General features: G+C 43.8%; 1 protein-coding gene across 3 annotated transcripts in view; it reads left to right on the top strand.

Annotated features, from left to right (window-relative positions):
- phf14 (PHD finger protein 14) overlaps nt 1-19,915 on the top strand; it is a 58,724-nt gene that overhangs the window by 21,951 nt on the left and 16,858 nt on the right. For 2 of the 3 annotated variants that reach the window (XM_024297882.2, XM_036214772.1), the window contains exons 12-16: nt 2,410-2,516; nt 2,692-2,823; nt 2,980-3,142; nt 7,077-7,139; nt 7,581-7,702. In XM_024297882.2, coding sequence (XP_024153650.1) covers nt 2,410-2,516; nt 2,692-2,823; nt 2,980-3,142; nt 7,077-7,139; nt 7,581-7,702 — 587 coding nt within the window. Of the gene's footprint in view, nt 1-2,409; nt 2,517-2,691; nt 2,824-2,979; nt 3,143-7,076; nt 7,140-7,580; nt 7,703-8,668; nt 10,600-19,915 lie in introns of those variants that run through there. The other variant, XM_024297890.2, reaches the window with a different exon arrangement.

A 19,915-nucleotide genomic window follows, 5' to 3' on the forward strand; every position in this document is an offset into this window, starting at 1 on the left:
TATATTATATTGTAATCAATGACTTAGTGTTAGTAACTGTGTCACCCTTAAGTTCTAGAATTTCACACAAAACCATTTCCCAAGGGCATACACATCAGCACAGCAGCACCTCCTTCAGACGCAAAGGTTTCATACAAGCGACTTGAGTTGTCAAAGTTTTTGTGACAAACCAGAAGAGTCATGTGACTGAAAAAAAAATACATGAAACTTTGAATAAAGAAACGCAAATAAGCAAGCTAACAATGTACTTACCTGCTGGTACTGAGATGCTCAGCATCAAGTAACTTTTTGGGTTGTAGGAGGGCGGGCGGTGGCCATATGCTGTTAAAAACTTCTTCAGTGATTAACATTCTCTAAAAGTTCAGTCAGTAACCAGTGAGTCTCTTTTCTCACTCTGTGTTACTGTGCTGAAAAGAGGGGGTTGGGTCTATTTGTGTCGGCATCCCAGCTTTTGCTGAATCCAAAGTTCTTCTCTTATCCATTCCTGTGGCCTTTTCTCTGATCAACAGAGGCTCTCTCTGCCTCCACAGTTCAAGATGAGAGAATGCGGTGGTCACCTGCCCCCCCACTATCAGGCCCTCCCTGCAGGAAAGCCCCCTCTGGGCTGCAGCAGACCGGGCGTGCTCAGATTAGAGTGTCTTCGGGGAAATCCTCATCTGTTTGGTGACAGACTCGGCCCCGAAAAGATAAAGTTTCTCATTAACCTTCATGGCAGCGCTGTAGCTGAGTTTCAGATTAGGATCAGGTATGTTCTGCCCTCTTTCACCTGCAACAAGCTGCTCCCACAGCTTCAGTGCGGGGAGGAGCACCTGCCTCGGCCCTTCTCTGGCTGTCATTCAAATATAATCAACAAAAAGACGCAAACTGTTGATTTTTTTTCTTTTTAGTAAGAAATATTTTTTGTACAGATAAATAAGGAAGTTGCCTGCTCCCCCAAACTGCAGTTTTTCTTCTGAGCGGTATGTGTTAGATGATTGTTTCAAACTAAGACTTAACAATCTGCTAATGAGCTGTGCTGAGGCGAGTCTGTATCTGACCACACACACACGGCTTCCTAATTTCATGCTGAGCGCATCCTGCTGCCCTGTTGCTAAGCAACATTTAGCAGACTTGATAGCAGCGGGTGTGTCTGGATGAAAAGGGGGCGTGTCTAGGTGGGTCATGAACGGGATTCTAATTAGACGATGCAGAGAACGCTTGAGACTCGGAGTAGAGAATAAGTGAAAGAAATGAAAGATGGTTCCATTTTCACTATTTGCCCTTTTACATCAATAAATTCTAATTTAATAAGAAGTGAGAAAGTATGACACTCGGGTGCCACGAAACACAAGCAGCATAGAGGTCACCTGCAGAGAAGCTAAGCCACTCATTTAAATAAAAATGTTAGGTTTGATCACAAGAACAGAATAAGGTACTCATTCCAGCTGAGACTTTTTACAATTCAAAAAGTTCAAACTTTGTGATGGACACACAGAGGGGTTTTCAGTATCAACACAACTGGAACTGACCATGTAAACACCCGATGCCATGTTCGTACTGGACATGGTGTGAAGATCTGTCCGTTCTAGAACGTGCTTTTACTATACGGTTGGGAGAGGCTTGCTTGGTGCGAAAAGTCATTGCAATTGAAATGTTGTGAATCTTTCCTCAGTTTTTTTTCTTTCACAGTTCTTGTCTGACGTATATAATAGTTGGACCGAATTGAGTGAGAGTAATGTCCAAATTTGAAGACACTATTTTTCCAAAACTCTTCATTTGGAGGGCTAATTGTTGGGGTAGGGGAACAGTTCAACTTCGGCCTTGCCGTCATATAACTCCAGCTAGACACAAACTGTAAATAATAATTTCTCCTTTCAAATGATTGGTACTTCCGTGAATTGAAAAAGACGGCATCCATATGTCACTCCCAAATTGGTCAAACCTCAACTGATTTAGTTTTCAATGCATGTTCAACTTTTTCAGACTTTTTATTTAAAGTGTTGCTGAAGCCGGTGTGAATGTAGCGTAAAAGAGCTGACTCTTCTTTGTGGTGTTTCAGCGAGAACACAGGTAGGAGGGAGGGGCTTGAATATAAATGATGTTGGCGGACAGTGATTGAGCCATTTCTTTAGGAAAAGAAACAACTAACCTAACAAACTGGAAGCTCTTCTCAGATGAAACCCAACTCGAAGTAAAGACGGGGAGGGTGGGGGCTTCAATGGCTCTCCAACTGCCTTCCTCGACTTCCTCAAAAGCTTTTTCTTTATGGTTCCATTAAACATGAAAGCCATTTCTCCACACAGTGAACCCGAATGGGAGACGGCAGCATCCCTGAGCTTTATCCCTCACTTACTGGTTTAAACACAGCCGCTTCATGCAGAAAATCTCATTTACAACAACGCGTTAGTGACGGATGGCTTTGTTTCGTAGAAATTAAACACTCCGGCCATCCTGAAAGCACCGAAAGAGAGGAAGCCCAGCAAGAAGGAGGGGGGCAGCCCCGGGAAGTCCTCCAGTCTGCCAGCCATCCTTTACAGGTGAGCTGTCTGTCCAGGTAAAGGCAGAGGGAGGAGTTTGGGGCAAAACATTGTTTGTTATTGTCCTTAAACTTAAACCTGACAGTTTAGTCATTATATTAATGTTTTTATTTTCTGGGACTTGGGTTTGAACATCTAAGCTACTGAACATTCTCTCACATTTGACCCAATCCAGCTGTGGCATCTGTAAGAAGAACCAGGACCAACACCTTCTGGTGCTGTGCGACACCTGCAAGCTCTACTACCACCTTGGCTGCCTGGAGCCCCCCCTCACACGGATGCCCAAAAAGACCAAGAACAGCTACTGGTGAGTCAGCAGGCAGAGCAGAAAATCATCGAGTCATTTCCTGTTCCGCATCATCAAATGTCAGAGAGCCCGGTTCCTAGCCTGATGTTCACGTCATTCTGGATGAAAATCTGCATTAACAATTCCATTCAGAACCGCCTTCTTTGTCTTTTACAGGCAGTGCTCGGAGTGCGACCAGGCCAGCAGCGATGAAGCTGACATCGCTATGGAAACGCTGCCTGACGGCACAAAGAGGTCCAGAAGGCAGATCAAAGGACCAATCAAATTCATCCCACAAGAGATGTCTCCAGAACCCAAGAAGCAGCAGCTGAGGGGCACGGTGTGTATGAGGACCTATGAGGTCACATTCACACGCCAGCCTTTTTTCAGACTTTGATCCTTCCATCCATCCATCAAACCCGCTTAATCCATTTGGAGTCCTAGGGTTGCTGGAGCCTGTCCACCACACGTCATAAGGCAATATCCTCAATAAAGATGGTGTTTAGAAAGGAAATCCAATTTCAAAACATATAGTTACCCAAAAGGCCATATTTAGAGTAAAGATGACTTAATTAGATTTGAAAATAAACCCACATTGAAAATAAAAGATTATATGAAGAAGAAAAGTTACATTTTTGTTCAGTAAAGATCGTTGGTTATGTGAACACTGTTTATTAAAGCCAAATATAACTGGTTTTAGAAATGCAAACTGTTTTTGAATTAATTCAAATCAACTCAGTCTTTGGGCAGTGAAACCAACCTTCAATAATCTTTCACACTTTTTCTAGACCCACAGTGTAATTCAGCATTTTTGGTGGTCTGTGTGGGAGTTCATCTCAAACACACTGCAGGTCCTGATGAAAGAGCTAAAGCTCACACTGCTCACTGTATTCGTGTTTGCCCCTTTAGGTAAGAACAATCCTGAACACCGTTGAGTTGAACTTTCTTCTGTCTGTCTACTTTTGCTGGATTCCAATACTTTGTTTGTTCAAAAGTTTGGAACCAGCTTACAGCGTTCCTCTTTAATGTTAGGGATTCTTGTTAAGAGCAGGTGAAAACCTTTTGAGGCAAATATCTGACCGTGGGAAGGATGAGCCATTTTTGATCCCCTCCAACGTCTTCTAACATCTTGGGCGTCTGGTGCCCCTCCCCCCTCCAGAACCCTGTGAGCTCTGATCAAAGCTCAGATGACGACTCAGCAAAAATCAGGTGGAAACGGTCTGTGTCAGCTCTGAGAGGGGGGCTTCTGTCACAGAGTTTAGTGGGGGAGAGTGAACTCGTGTCAGGACATGAGGGAATATCAGAGCACAGAGTCACTAAACCTGTTTGGAAATGCCTGGCGACAGGCAGGGACCCGGGGGTGGGGGCGGGGGCTGCCCTCTGATGTTCTGCGTTCATGGGTGCAGCTTTAGAACACGTTTATCTTCAAACGCAGCAGCTGCGCGCTTCATGCTTTACCAACATGAGTGCTTGCACTTGTATGAAGCCGACTCGGTAGTCGATCTGCCGGACTGCCTGGCAGGTCCGTGGTTCCAGCTACGTGCGCACACGCAGCTGCATTTCTTCTTGGAGAACCTGAGCTTCCCTACAGGCTTCCTACTATATCTACTGGAGGACACCTGTGAGCCAAAGCAGAATTTTACCTGAAAACCTTTTTATGCTTTATTGCAAGAACGTTTGGGACTTTTTTAGAGAAATACTGGCCTCCTCCAGATCCCAGAACAGCATGGAATCCTTTTTTTATTTATTAGAATTGTGAAATGTGTGGAGCCACTGGAGAGATGAATAGAAGTCGATTTTTCTGTGTAACTTCTTATAGTTGCACGATCACTTACAAGGGATATTTTAGCAGTTATGCCGGCTTCACTTTAACAAAAAGCCAATTCAGCTGACTGTGCTCGCTGCAGAGCCTTCATGCATGAAGACTTATGCACCTCCCGTGCTAAAAGTTTGCACAGAAATGCCAGCGGGGATGATTCTTAGCTTGCACTCTTTCCTGTGCATCCTTCCTTCATACATCGTAATCTGCTTGAAACCGAGCGCCAACATCCACTTTATGAACATGTGCTGGTGATCAGGAGTTCATACGTCCCGTTAGCGGCCCCCCTCGCTCTACTGAGCTCTAATGGCTTGTGAAACGAAGTGCGCTGGTTAAAGACGCACTCATGTACTTCATTAAAGGACGTAAAAGCTGTCTGCAGGTTTCATTTGCTCACCTGAGCGGAGCCCAGGATATACCTGTGTAGGGCCTCCGGCCCGTGCACACGCAGCTGCTGCAAGTGTGCACCCTCATCAGTTCATGCTGCAGCGGGGGGGTGGGGGTGGAGGAGCTCCATCAGTTAGTTTCCTCACCGACAGCTGCTCCATCTGTGGTGATGGCCAGCCAAAGGCTGCAGATGGAATTGTTGTCTCAGTCTGTTTGAATATGTTGTTGATTTTTCTGCCTTATTTACCCCACCTCCACTCAGCTCTCAGCTGCCTGCAGCTCAGAGCGGTTTGCTGTGTCGGCTGTCATATGAGAAGCTGCAGAGCATCATGGAAGACGGCTGTCAGCCTCAGAATGAATCACTGAAGAGTCTATGCAGCTTCCTCCAGGGGTTAGAAGACCTGCAGGTTTTAAACTGCGTACATCAGCGGAGGCTTTCCTATCAGAACAAGCAGAAGATTCTTAGATCTTTAGAAAATGCAGCAGACTTGAGCAGAAGTCATACCTCCTTGTCATTGATCCTCTTGTGCACTACTTTTTCCGAGCAAACCTCAAGATGTTCAAATTTATGTCTTTCTGCACAGCTGGAAGAAGCTTAGTCTACTCATTCTCACTCCCAACTTGTCGTGTATGGTCATGTGGTTCGGGCCCCTCTGCATCACTCTTTGGCGTTTTGGGTGTCCCCAACTTGCCCGTTTTTGACGTGCGGGTCCTCAACCCTTGGGACCCGGTAACGGACGCAGAACTACCAGGTTAGGCTAATGCCTCATTTCCACTGGTCCAGAGCGGTTTGCTCCTGGCCGGTTTGTAATCGTCCTGGCAACTCAAGTGAGTGTTTCCATTAAGTTTTGGACCAGCAAGGTGCATGTGATGTGTAGACCGATGACGTAGCTGTGAGTCACAACGGTGTGACTACAGTGGTTCTTCGTATTTATGGATTATACGTGTCTCCGGTCCCTAACCCCCACAAATAAGGGTGGATGCTTGATGCAAAGAATTAATTATATTTTGCAAGAAGATTGTGGGTGATGAAGAAGAATACAGACGGAAAAAGAGGGAAAAGCTTTCGGCTTGGATCTTCAGTCAGGAAAACACTAGTCCGATGCTTGCTGTTGTTGTAAAACGTTTCTGCCAATCAATGGGTTTCACGACAGTAGCTCCGCCCATTTATTTACTATGGACCTACAACCAACGGCGGACCAGAAATGGTATGAATCAGCGGACCTAATAGGTAAATTTTATAATGGAAACACTCAAAATACCGTACCGGTCTGGACCGCTCAGTGGGAGGAAGACATTAGGTTACTTATACCAGGTGAGGGTACTGGTCAGGGTCTCGAGGGTTTGGGACCCCTGATGCATTTTGTCTGTCTGTGGCCCGGTACCAAGCGACCCTTGGACTCTTACCGGTTGACAGCTCGGAGGTTGGGGACTCCTCATTTAATGGGAACAGCCAGCACGTCAAAAAACGACGAGTTGAGGACACCCAAATTGTCAAAAAGTGGCCCGAACCATACGTCCATAGATGACATGTTGGGAGTGAGAATGCATTTGCTTAAAAAAAATCTTGCAAATTTTGCTCCAGGCTTTTTCTTTACAGCTTTATTCCAATGCATGTAAGACTTGGTGTCATAGAATTCCAATCGGTTTTCAAACAGGTGGCACTTCCATGAATCGGAAGGGGTGCCATCCAAATGTCCACCAAATCTGAGTACTTGGTTGGTCAAAGTTCATCCTGGTTTAACTTTCAACACGTATCCGATGTGCGGAAACCATGTGAACGTGAGTTTGAATCCCGAAATGCGCATATATGCACCTTTACATTGACTTTATTGAAAGCGGTCGGTTGTTTGCCAAGGGCGGTGTGGACATAGCTTCAGAATGGAAAACAATCAACTCACTTTATGAGTTTGTGTTTTGACTTATTCTGCTTGTTTTCCTTTTTTAGGAAAACTCATTTCTGAGTCACTCCAAAGTGTCAAATAAAAAAAAACTGAATCCCAAAAAGTGTATTCAGCAGAGGGAAAGTGTTTGTGTTTCTGCTAATCACTCACTTGTGTTTTCACAGAGAACCAGAGGGCAGAAGAGAAAGAGAGTTCTCATTTCTGAAGAAAGGGAGGACAAACCGGAGGTTAGTCCATTCCTCCTGCTGCAGTAGACGAGTGTTCATGTGGCGTTCATGTCTGACCCTGTTCGCTCACAAGTGTGATGTGAAGACACTTTCGGAATGAACAGACTAACCGTTATAATTAATAGATTATTTATGATTAGGAGCAATTATAATGTCAAGAGGATTGATATATCTATGTATTCTTTTGTTTTTAATGCTAAAATGGCTTGATATAAACCAGTCAATCAAACTGATGGAGAGTTTCCAAGGCTGGGATGGCTATTTACCTGTCCCGGCAGAGAAGAATGACAGTTGCAGTATCAAGCAGATGTTTTTTAGCAATCTCGATTGACTCTGCATGACCTCTTGTGGCCACAGCTGCTCAGATGTTGAAGCTCGTCTTGTCGTCTTTTACGTCGACCGCCGTGCTTTTCCCATTCCTCATCTTCTGCGTTTCCATAGGAACCTCTTCCACGGGAGCGCAGGCAGCGGCAGTCTGCAGTGCAAAAGAAACCCAAAGCGGATGACACGAGGACTGAGTGTGCGACCTGCAAAGGACCAGGCGACAACGAAAACCTAGTGAGGTGAGGCAGTGTGTGTGTGTGTGTGTATCTCCTGTGGCAGCCGCATCCTCCTGATGATTAAAATTCAGTCTTCATTAGCTGGGGCTGCTCGGGCTCAGCAGAGTGTGGGGGCCGGGGGGCCTCTCCCCGCAGGGCCCCGATATTGACCTGCCACATGCATTTGCCCACTTCATTAAGATGTAATGAACACCGCAGTTAATTCTGCTCCAGTGTTGGCCCTCCAATAAACAGCTCCTGTTTGGAGAAAACGGTCCAGATCTGGTTCTGAGGCACCATGTAGCCTCCAGAACTCCTATTTTAACCTGTACCTCACCTTTTTTTTCTCTTTGCTCTTCTCCCGATTATCCACAAATATCAGCCAGCATCTTTTACCAAAATGAGAGATGTTGTGAAACCTTCAGGTTATGCTGCAGTCTTCCTGCAGGTGGTCTCCGGTTTTTGACGTTTGCACGCGTCTTTACGGGTAACTTGACAGGAACAGGCGTCTCCTCTGAGGCAGAAGCTGATTGGTCAGAATTTGAGGAGATCGCGCATCAGGGTGTGAACTGAGCTGCATCTGTAAGACACACTCTGATGAGTGTGACATTTTTCTGATGATGGAGGACATATATAAGGAAAAATTAACGCAAAAATGCATTTTTGAGAATTTCTTTATCAAAATAAATGTGTGGGAGCGCTTTGAAAGTAGATCAAAAGATGATCAGAGCGGGACTTTACATAATAATGGTAATAGCCTTTGAGTTGTCTCCTGGTAAATGTTTTTACAGGAGCTTGAAGCTGTGAGTGATGGAGTCAGAGCTTCATGCAGGAGGACAGATCCTCCAACTCTGAACTCTTGGTGTTCATCTTGTGGGCAAACGGGCTCCAGGTTCCCCCCGTCGATTGGCAGTGTCATGTTAGAGCAGCGTTTGATGCTCGGGCTGTGAGGCGTGCTGCCCCTGACTCTTTCTATCTTTGCATTGCCAGGTTGTGAGAGCCGGGGCAGCCACCTCACCCCCCACTCCCCCCATAAAATGTCGGGACCGATGACCGTTGGCTTAGAGACACAGAGAGGCAGATTGAGGCGTTTGAAGAATGAAGTCAGGCCGGCGGAAACCTGCGCTCCAGAACCGCCTGATCCGAACCAGACCGGGAGCCGTCCAGCGAAATCGAGCACAAGCGTCTGACCCCGAAACACGAAGCTGTGAATGTCTGACCGAAGCAAATGTTGTACATACTCACAGGAAGTGGCAAAGACTGAAAGCCAATCGAATCGTCAGACTTTCTGTTCTGCCTCCTGACAGCAGATTGACTTGAAAGGACTCGTGGAGTTTGTTTTTTTCTGCCTTCGTTGTTATCAAAGATGCAGCAGCAGAAGCTCATTCCTCCTTCAGGTCTGGATCCTAGCAGCTTCTTGAATGTGGTTAAGCCTGTGGTTGGACTGCCTTCCTTCCTTGGACTGTTCAAGTGCTTTGTAACTGGTCCTGGTTCGGTCCTCTCTCTGCCTCTGGATGTATATTCTTCCACTGTTTTCTTCTTTTCTGCCTGCATGACTCCTAATCAGTCCCAGTCGGTGTCATTGATCGAAGTCATGCTGTGCAGTCCGTGTAAGTTTGATGTGGAAACACTTGACGCCCTGCTTTCACGGACCACAGTGTTGTCCTTTTGTTAGTGTGTAGCTGGCTCCAGTGTGAGCAGTTGTTGTATTTCTGCTGCATCATAAGCTGTGGCGGCGGCAAACCTGGTTAGTTAGCAGTAGCAACTCTTAAAAAAAAAAAAAAAATGTTCATTAAAATAAACAATACTTCATCTTTTAATGTAGAAGAAGAACTAACATGCTTCAAACTCAAGCCCGGTGTTGTCTGGCGGTCCTAGTGGACCACTTTTTTTTGTCAAAGCAGCAGCTGCTGCCGTTCTGTCAGCAGGTGACAAGTGTCACGCTGTGCTCTCATATGTCACCCCGTCACAGTCCTGCAAGCACGCTGCCGGGACGCTCCGATGCTCTCTGCCTCCTCTGAGGCTGATGCAGCAACTCTGAGCGCGTCTGCAGAGACCGGCTGTCAGGGCAGGACACAGATCCACAGCCGGATCTGTCAGAACAAGATGAAGGTCCAAAACTGGATCTGCAAGAAAAAGAAAACAGGTTAGAAACCTGATCTGTTAGAATAGGACATAGGTCAGGATCCTGATCTGTCAGTACAGGATGGAAGTTCAAATTCTGATCTGTCAAAACAGAACAGAAATCCAGAACCTAGTCTATAAGAACAGGACACAAGTCTAGAACCTGATCTGTCAGTACAGGTCAAACGTCCAGATTCTGATCTGTCAGTACAAGATGAAGGTCCAAAACCTGATCTGCAAGTAAACAGAAAAACACGTTTGAAAACTGATCTGTCAGTACAGGACAGAAGTCTAGAACCTGATCTGTAAATTCAGAACCGATCTCTCGATCCTGAACTGTCAGTACAGGACAAAGGACTAGACCTGATCTACCTGTATGGACGAAGTTCTGGAACCTGATCAGTTCGGGTCCATCAGCTCCTTTCTGCATGGGTTTAGCCATTTTCTGTGTAGTGATCAGTAGTGTAGAAAGTAGTTATGTGGTCTTCTAGAAATGTAGAACCGGGAAGTGTGAGGAGGTGTACAGTATTTATTGAAACAGTCAAACGATGTTTGGTTTTTTGTTTTTTTTATTCGCTGCCTGTAGCTAGCATTGTGTGTTAAAATGCTGTGATCCATCCACGAGAAGCTGCCATTGTTTCTGTCTTTGCCAAACGCGACTTTCAGATTGTGTTTCTGATGCCTGTGTTCTTATCCTGAAGTCCACCAACGTGCTGTATGTGAAGTGTCTCAGCTTGTGGCCTCCAGCTCTTGAAAATGAAGCAGAGCTTTAATAAACTCTTGATTTTTTCACCTGATTGCTGCAGTGATAAATGAGCGTGAGACAGCTAATTAATGGTTGTAAAGGTGCAGCCCGGGCGCTCCGTCTGTGCGTGTAATGCCCTCTGTCATCAGTGATTTATCACCGCAGGAGTGGCCTTCCTGCTCTGCGAGGACGGCTCACACCAAATGCCGCTCGTCAGCCCACACAAATGAAAGGGTCCGGGCTTTTCTCTGCAAAACCACGCAGTACTAAAGCTCCTCATTACTCAGTCATCACACTGAGCCGTCAGGAGCAATTTTTTATTGTTTAACCAGCAAATCCGCCAGCACCTAAAGGCTGAGCTGTGGAACATCAGAACACATCCAACACGGCCACCAACTTCCTTCAGGAATCAACTGCCTTAAAGGGAATTATCAGCTAAAATGATTGAAAGTAAATCTAAAATGTTTATCCACAGATGTAGAAATAGATGTCTTTAAACTGCAAAAATCAAATGTGAAAAATGAGATGAGCTTCTCTGAGAAATGAGCAGATAGTGCAAAAATTGAGATACATTCAAGATCACACCAGCAGTAGTTCTAGATCGCACATCCAGGTTGGAGAACATATGTTTTGCAAAACGAACTGCAATAAAAAAAATGGCCTGAGAGCTGCATCAGGATAGAAACAGACGTGGTTCATTTTTTTCATCTTGCTTTACTGTGACATCATCACCACTCCAAGGAAAATGATAAACTAAAGACGTTGATCATGGATTATGAATGTCAGCTCATTTACAGATTAAAATTACAGTTGTGTGTGACTGAATTATTGTTGATGATTGTGCATTTTAACTGAGGACTAGTCTGATCTTCCATTGTAAAAACTGATGTCAACAAGTAAGAAGCTTCTACTAATTTTAGCTTTGCTTTAATTCTGGTCGTTTCCCCCAATTTTGAACGTAATCTCAAGTTATTGAAGCTGATTAAGGATACTCTGAATGTTAAAAATATAAATAAGTTGGTTGCTATAGCAGCAATTAAATAATTTCTGCATTAGAGATCCCAGCTACTGAAAAAATAAAAGTTTCCAGGGACTTTTAAATAATGTTTTTTAAAAGTAAAAACACAAATGTGTAAAAATACAGGTGGCCTCATGTCGCTACCTGTAAGTGTAACATCACAAATAAAAATGAGAAAAAAACTCATTATGCTATGAAACACACTGTGTAAAGTTAATAAAGCAAAAAAAGGACACATAACCCAATTAAAAATAATTGCATAAAAAATATCACAAAACAGTTAAAAACTAACAAAAAATCAAATTTCTTGAAAAAATACACATTTGACAATTTTTTCTGTTAATAGAGAATCAATAAAATTGAGGAGCAGCAAGCCCTCATTCTTTATGTTGTCTAAGTCCACCTCGTAATGCAGACACTAGAGCACACTATAGAGAGACTATTCTTAAACAAAAAGCGGACAAAAGTTGCTGTTTTTGAAACACTGTATTCAGTCTGGCTTCAAACATGTTCAGTGTTCAAAGCTGCATTTCAATTAATTAAAAACTGATTTTCATAGCAAAGTCATTCATTTATTTAAATTCATTTTACTGATAATGATTACACCTCATAAAATAAAATGAACTAAAAGTTATCAACAATAGTAATGAAACCAAAAAAAATGTAGCTTGTCCTTAAATGTAAAGATTTTAGAAGGAAAAATCACGAGGAATACTGTAGAGCTGACAGAAAACTCCACTGAAGTGATGAAGATGCTGCTATGACAGCATTCATCACTTCTCAGCAGATCCACAGACTGATGGCCTCTGTGCCACGCCGCACTGATGCAGGAATTAATGCAAAAAAGACCTAACCAAATAATGAATCATTTAAAAATATTTTTCACTTACAGTCTTTTTTGCTGTCTTACTTACAAAGGGTTCTAAAATTTCTCAGAAGGGGTGGACCAGGAGCAGATTTGTGGCGTGTTTTGGTGAGTCACCTCGTAAAAGAAAGAAATAGCGCGAGATCTGGACCAAAACGTGTTAATCTTGATTGAAAATTGTTCTAAAACAGAACATTTTGGAGTTTTTATTTCAAAACTGTGGTTTTTGTTCTCATTTTAGTGCCATTTTCACAATGTGTTGATGTCCGTCAGGGAGAGACTCAAACTCAGGGTAGTGCTGCGTTCATGCGATGCTGGAATAATCGGAAAAGAGACTGTCCAACCTGGAAATCACACGAGTATCGCAAAAACAACAAATCTGCAAACACTACAGGAATTCAGAACAACTTTCTCCTCCTGAACAAAAGTGAGTTCATTTACGGGGAGACACCTGAACTACAGGGAAAAGAAAACATTAACCCTTCTGCTATCTTTTGGGGTCCAGATGAGCCCACCCATACAATGAAGTTCTATCGCTCTTAGGACAAAAATGGACAAAGGTGGACAGGATTTCATGTCTGCCAATCACCAGTGAAAATCAAAAATCATTGGGGAAAAAAAAAAAGTTCTGCTCGCTCTTGTCTACGTCAACATACTTATGTATATCATAATTAATGGATATCATAATTAATGCGAAATCAAAATCGTTTATTCCATTTTGGCGGGCCAGATTAAATATTCTAACGGGCCGCAGTTTGATAAGTTTAGGTAAAAACTTAAAACCTGGCTTTTTGTTGTAAAACTGCATTTCTGGCAGATTTAGTTAAAAAACTTGACAACAGCTCATCACCAGGGAGAGCCCATCCCCTTTTTTGTGGTATTGGGGTGACTGGCATAATGTGGAGGTGGGTGGGCTTGTTGTGACCATCCTGAGATGAAACCATCTCTGCACAGTGAAGCGAGACGGTTTGCTACGGAAGAAGTCAGGGGGGTGCCGAGGGCATGGTAGCATCTTGGTTTCTGGTTCAGGATGAGATCCAGACAAGAGGGGTGGGGGGTTGTCGGAGGATGAAGGAGGTTCTGGAAGCCAGTAACCTTTTGGATGACGAGTGCATTTCCCATTACCGCTCTGACACCAGATCCTGGGAGATGATTTAATGGCGGCATTTTGTTTTTGCTGACTTCACCCCCCCATTAAAGCAGAAAAGTGAGGAGTGGGGAATGGGGCTGTGTGGGAAGAGTGGCCAAGCAGCTAAAATCTATTACTCCTGAGCTGCACCCCCCCCATCTCTTTATCCGGCTGATTCTGCCTGAATTCTCCCTGAGCTTCTTCGCCCCCTCCTGCTCCCTCCACCCCACCAGAACAGCACTCTGTCTCTCCTCTCTTTAGGCTATGTTTTCCCTCCTGCCCGGTTCCTGTGTAATTACCCCCCCCTGAACCCGAATCTGCGGCCGCCTTATAGCTTCATAGAGCTCTCTCGTGTCGGGAAAAGACTTGTTGTGCTTCAAGCTGATTGTATTTCTTCTGGTTTAACTTTTCTCCTGTTTGATGCCACAAGGCTGGAGTTTGTTCTGCGGAGGGGGCGGGGCCACATGCTTTGCTCTTTAAATCCCTTTTTTTCCACCCCTCTTCGGCTTCCCAGTTGATTGGTGCCCCCTGCTGGAAACGAGGAGCCAGTTCAAGCAGAAAGGCAGCATGAGGTGATGGGTGGGGGAGACCATCCGTCCCTGTCCTTCCAGTGGCTGTGAATGAGTTGTGTCCAGATAAACTAATAAAAGTAGCCGCTCTGACTTGGCATTATCCACAAGTGCAGCTTCAGCAGTCATTCATTACATCCCATCCTGTAAAACAATGGCTCTTTTGTAATGTTGCAGTGACCCAACAGTAGATCAAAAAGCAGGAGGCTTGCAGAGTCCAATAATCCACTCCTTTCTGCGCTGCACTTTGTCACGGATGAGAGTCAATGGCTTAGCGCTTTGTGTCATATTGATTTGTGTCACGTGGCCCCCTCCCGGGGTAATTGCATTGCCCACTTGTGATAAATTCACCGGCTGTTTTAGCCACTTGGGCTCAGACGCTGGAGCTGCTCAAGAGGAAAGAAGTTTCTGCGGCTGCAGTGCTGCGCGTGCATTGGCATTCGCCGACGCAGCAGGCTGGAGAGCCGCATCCGTACCATCGTGTTCATCAAACTCCATGCATGCATAACGTAAAGCAAGCTGCTGTGCTGCATGTGAAACGGGAGTTTGTGCAGGTTCTCAAAGCAACACTCTAGGAAAGAAACAAAGGAGCATTGTCACTAGAGGTGAAATAACACAAATGCTCCCTGGGAACATGGGATATTTCAAAGACAATGTGGGAATTGAACCAGCCACCATATGAGAAGTAGCTGGGAACCTATTTGTGCAAATTGCAGTTCAAACAAGTTTGTTTTGAGAACCTCAGCGCAACCCGGAGGCCGAAAGTATATTGCAGCTATAGAGTTTTGGAACATGTAGAGAATCACACTCTACACACTCTGCGGCTTCCACAGCCACACCAAAAGATGACTTTTGGCAGGACAAATTCGCTCTCAGCATGAAGGCCCTGGTTTAAATCCCGGCCGGGACCTTTCAGTGTCGATTTGCATGTTCTCCCCGTGCATGTGTGGGTTATAGGGTCATAGGTTAATTGGTGTCTCTAAATTCCCCCAGGTGTCCATGCACGTGTGTGTTTGATTATGTAGCTCTGCAACACATTGGTGACCTGTTCAGGATTTTATATCTGCCACGGACACCAGTGAAGATGAAAAATAATAAAAAAAAAAAACGTCTTGTGGGGTAGAGATGACCCCACTTTCAATGTAACCATGCCTAGGAAAGCACAAGGGTCACTCATTTGGTTCACCTCAGTGCCGTTTTGGACACTCTGGACACCAAAGCTTTGTTTCAACTGAGCGGTTCAAAACCATCTGATCAGATATTTTGAGCTTCTCCATGATAAAATGGACCCTTTAAACCGTACCGTACCATTTTTAGGTCCCCATTGGTTTAAAGTCGATAGAAAAATAGAACGAAACAGTCAGTGCCAGCCAACATTTCCAAACATCAACTTTTTTTGGTTTTTAGTCGATGTGCATGAGGGGAAGATACCTGCAAAAAACAGCAATGTCTGGTTGGCTCTGGAACTGCAAGCGTTCCTTCCCATCCTTGGTGATAGCATGACATGTACATATAAGGACATCATAAAAAAACAACAACTTTGTTGCATACAAATAATGTAGTTGCAAGAGAAAGTATGTGAACCCTTTAGGAGTACCTCATTGTTATACCAAATGGACACACAATGTGCTTAAATCACATCAAAATATGTTTTCGTGTTTTTATTGAACACAATCATGTGTCCAGTTTATGCATAAAACGCAGTAATTTTAAAGGGGTCACATATATTGTCCCGCAACTCAAGATCCAAGCTAAAAGTTTTCTCCTCTTTTCGGCTGTATTCCTCTTCGTCTCTTCTCTCAAACAACATTAAATGCTTTGTGTGTACAAAGTACCAAAAGCCAAGTGGAAAAATTAGCTGCTGGATGACCTCCATTGTTGTTGTTAATAGCTTCACTTTTGCTGTAGTCGCACTACTATGGCACAAAGTTATGCAATCGTTCTACACCACATATGCGCCATGACTTTGAGTGGAAACGCCCACCTGAATCGTCTCAGTGGAAACATGGCTTAAGAGAATACAAGAAAAATATTAAACCAACACCAAATACAAAATACTTTTTGTATTTTTTCTACATCATTCCAATACGACTGATAAGTCTTTCTAATAAGAAATGAACTGTAACTTTAAAATGGATGTAAAATAACCACATTGAGGGCTTTAACATTTGCCGTACTTAAGTTAAATTGGCCACTTTGGACTTCCTATGTCACTTGGTCATGCCATGTTTTTCAAAATAGGTTTTGTCCTTTATTGTCATAAAAATGACACCAAAGTAGCTTTTAGCCATTTGAAGAAAACAGTAAATTATAGTAAAAAAAAAAATTACTAGTCTTTTCAGAAATTGACAAATGCCATTTGGGTGGGAGGACTTGTACAACAGCTCTGATGGGCACCGCTGTTTTGTCTTTTGTGCGCTCGCAACAGGAACAATATAAGCCCAAGAAATATGAACAAGATCCCTCATTTATTCAGACAATGGCTGTGTGAAGTCAGCATTTGTCCTAGATCGATAAACCGAACAAAGGTCCTGAAAGAGGATGAAGAATATAGCAGCAGACTCGCAGCGTGTGCAGGTGTTTGTTCTGTGCTTACAGTGATCGCTGAAGCTAGATGGAGTTTTAAACCACTCCAGAAAAGAACATGCTGATCATTTGAACTTCTGTGGTCTGTATCTGCAGATTGAATGTATGTATGAATCAGTCAGTTTTGGTTGACAACAGTCATTACACAGCGAAAGAAACAGGTATTTGATCCCTTGATGATTAAGAGTTCTTGTTCACACAAATCAGTTAGACTATACTTATCAAACCATTACCTGAATTGAAAACACTCTTTTGAACTAATCACCTGTATAAAAGACACCTGTCCACAGAATCAGTCAGCCAGTCTCCAAACTTTCCAAAATGGTAAAAGCTAACGAGTTTTCAGTGGGTTTAAGGGAGAAGATTGTAGACTTGCACAAGACCGGAATGGACTACAGAACCATCAGCATGAAGCTGAGGGTTCAGTTGACAACTGTTGGTGCAATTATGCCAAAATACATAAACATGAGCATCAATCCAACTATAGGTCTGGGGCTCCGAACATGATCTCACCTGATGGGGGTTTCCATCGTCATGAGAACAGTGAGAAATAGGCTCAATTCTGGGTTGATGCTGGTACATCTACAATGCGTCTCAGTTGCGTTGGAATTAATTTCCTGGCTTTTAGTTAGTTTACATTGCAGTAGTTGCATATCCGGTACGTCTCCCATCCCCCCTGGCTTCCGGAGGACCGCTTTGTCCTGCCACCCCCATGCAGTTTATCTTCCTCCTCACTGAGTTCTTGTAAAATGCATGTTTTGTGCCATAAACAATGTTTTTTTTTTCGAAATGGTAACGAAATAGACGACAGTTATCCGCAGTGTTAACTTGCAATATGGTGTTGTTAGGTCACCTTTAATAAAAAAATATACACATATATTTTTATTTTGAAATTACACGGACCAGTGTAACTCAGCCTTAAAGCAAAAGGGCTGGAGTTAGTTGATCTAAATGCAGCTGCTGGGACAAAAGTCGCCAATAAAATCATTGGTAGTATTTTCCACCGCAATAGTTTAATTTCTCACAGTGCTCGCAAAATACCCCAGCTTAAGAAGGCACATGTGCCCGCCTGAAGTTTGCCAATGAACACCTTCATGATATAAATATTGAGCTATTAGGCATCAACTCAACTTGTCGTGTTTGAAGGAAGAAAAAATGCGGCCTATGGCTCCAAGAACACCATCCCCACTGTCAAGCACGGAGGAGGCAACACTATGCTTTGGGCATATTTTTCTGTTCAGGTCTACTTCACTGTTTCAATGGAAGGGTGGGCGAGGGCATGTCCCATCAAATCCTGAGTGAGAACCTCCTTCCATCAACCAGGAGGCTTAAAATGGGTCGTGACCCAAAACAAGCAGCCAAGGCAAACAAAAAATGGCTGAAGAAGAAGCATATCAAGGACATGGAGTGGCCCAGCTAGTCTCTGGATCTCAGTCCTATGGAAAACCTATGGCGGGAGCTGAAGCTCAGAGTTGCCAAGCAACAGCCACGAAATCTTAATGATTTAGAATTCATTTGCGAAGAAGAGTGGGTATATGCAGAAACCTGGTCATCAACTTCAATATAGGTCTGACCTCTGTGCTGCTAACAAGGGTTTTGCCACAAAGTAGTTAGTCCTTCCGGCAAGATGATTCAAATACTTGTTTTTCCCTTAAATAAATGCAAATAAATGGATATCAATTACGTGAGGTTGATTTTTTTATATTCCTTGTGATTTTCTTTCTCTCACTCTTCAGATGAACCTACCATTAGAATGACAGACTGTCCATTTCTTTGTAACCCATGTGCGATCCTAGTGATGTTTTCATTAAAAGTGGGGTCATCTGAACCCCATAAGACAGCGCCTTGAACTTTTTTTTTACTAGGATATTTTATTTTCACTGGTGTTCGTGGCAGACATAAAATCTTGTCCACCTTTGTCCATCCTTGTCATGGGAGGGATTCCACATCAAAGTAAGGGTCGGCTCAGATAGCATAAGGGTTAAGAGGGCAAGCCTACAAAATCAGCAAGTTCCTCCACTGTAAGTACCTGCTTTAAACTCTTTCAGGACTCCTGGAACAGCAGCTTCTCCATAACCTGCTAGGGTTCCTTGAGGTCCTAAAGTAGGAGCCAAGATTGCATTCCTTCGGTTGCTCCTAAAAACCTTCTGACTCATGAAAGTTCTGATCTGTTTGATTGGTTCTGTCAGAGAGCCGAGCATGTGGCGCTGAGACATCTACAGGAATGTGTGAGGTTGGCTGAGAGCAAAGGAAGCCAGCCTAAGCTTGGGAGGGGGAAGGTGGGGTGACCACTGTTTGTTGGCTGTGCTGTTGACAACAGAGGGGCTTTGTGAGCTTCACATAGAGATTAAACACCTGATGAAAGGTGACAAGTGCTGCCAATAAAGAGCAACACGTGTAGCAGGCAAAAGCAGTCTGTCGTGTCCTCTCCAACACTCGCCTCCAATAAGATTACATCAATCAATAACCACTCTTATGAGTGATTGGATTGTCTCTGCCCCCCAAAGTACCAGGAGGAGGAGGGGGGGATGCTCAATTTTCCCAATGATTAAAGGACTGCCAAATTGCTTTGATAACATCAAGGACCTTGCTGTGGCTGCATGTGGAGGGCATGGCGAGAGCAGATAAAGGCTTCTGCTGCAGACAACAACACCGATTCCGATCAGCCAGTGAAGATCCATGCTAAGCTGCCGCTGAAACCTCACTGTTGGTGCATCAACTCGATGCTGCGCAGGAGGAAAGCTCAAGGAAGGTCCAAACAACAATTCCAGTGATTACTTTTTCTTAACCAAAGCAGCCTAATGAACAATGTGAACCTCTAATAGGACCTATCTAGAACACTACACCATGGGGCCGTCCTACACCTTCATGTTTTAGAAAATACAAATGTGTTCCTCAATGAGGCCACACATGGAGATATTTAAGCACTTTATAAAACTGAAATGCATACGAATACAGATATCCACCCAAACTGAAGTTAAAATTTCCATCATCTCCTATCCATCTGTCACTTGATTCATTTGTTCATCCATCCATCCATCTATCCATCCATCCCTCCATCCTTATATCCATCTATCATCCATCCATCTATTATTTCATCCCTACTACACTTGTGCAAGTTGCTGGATATATATTCCGCATATTAAAGATGTTTTTTTCATTTTTAGTGGTGCACTCTTCAAAGCTGCCTTACAACCTGTT

This window comes from Oryzias melastigma, linkage group LG13 (genome assembly GCF_002922805.2).
Source record: "Oryzias melastigma strain HK-1 linkage group LG13, ASM292280v2, whole genome shotgun sequence".
Taxonomy (NCBI): Eukaryota; Metazoa; Chordata; class Actinopteri; order Beloniformes; family Adrianichthyidae; genus Oryzias; species Oryzias melastigma.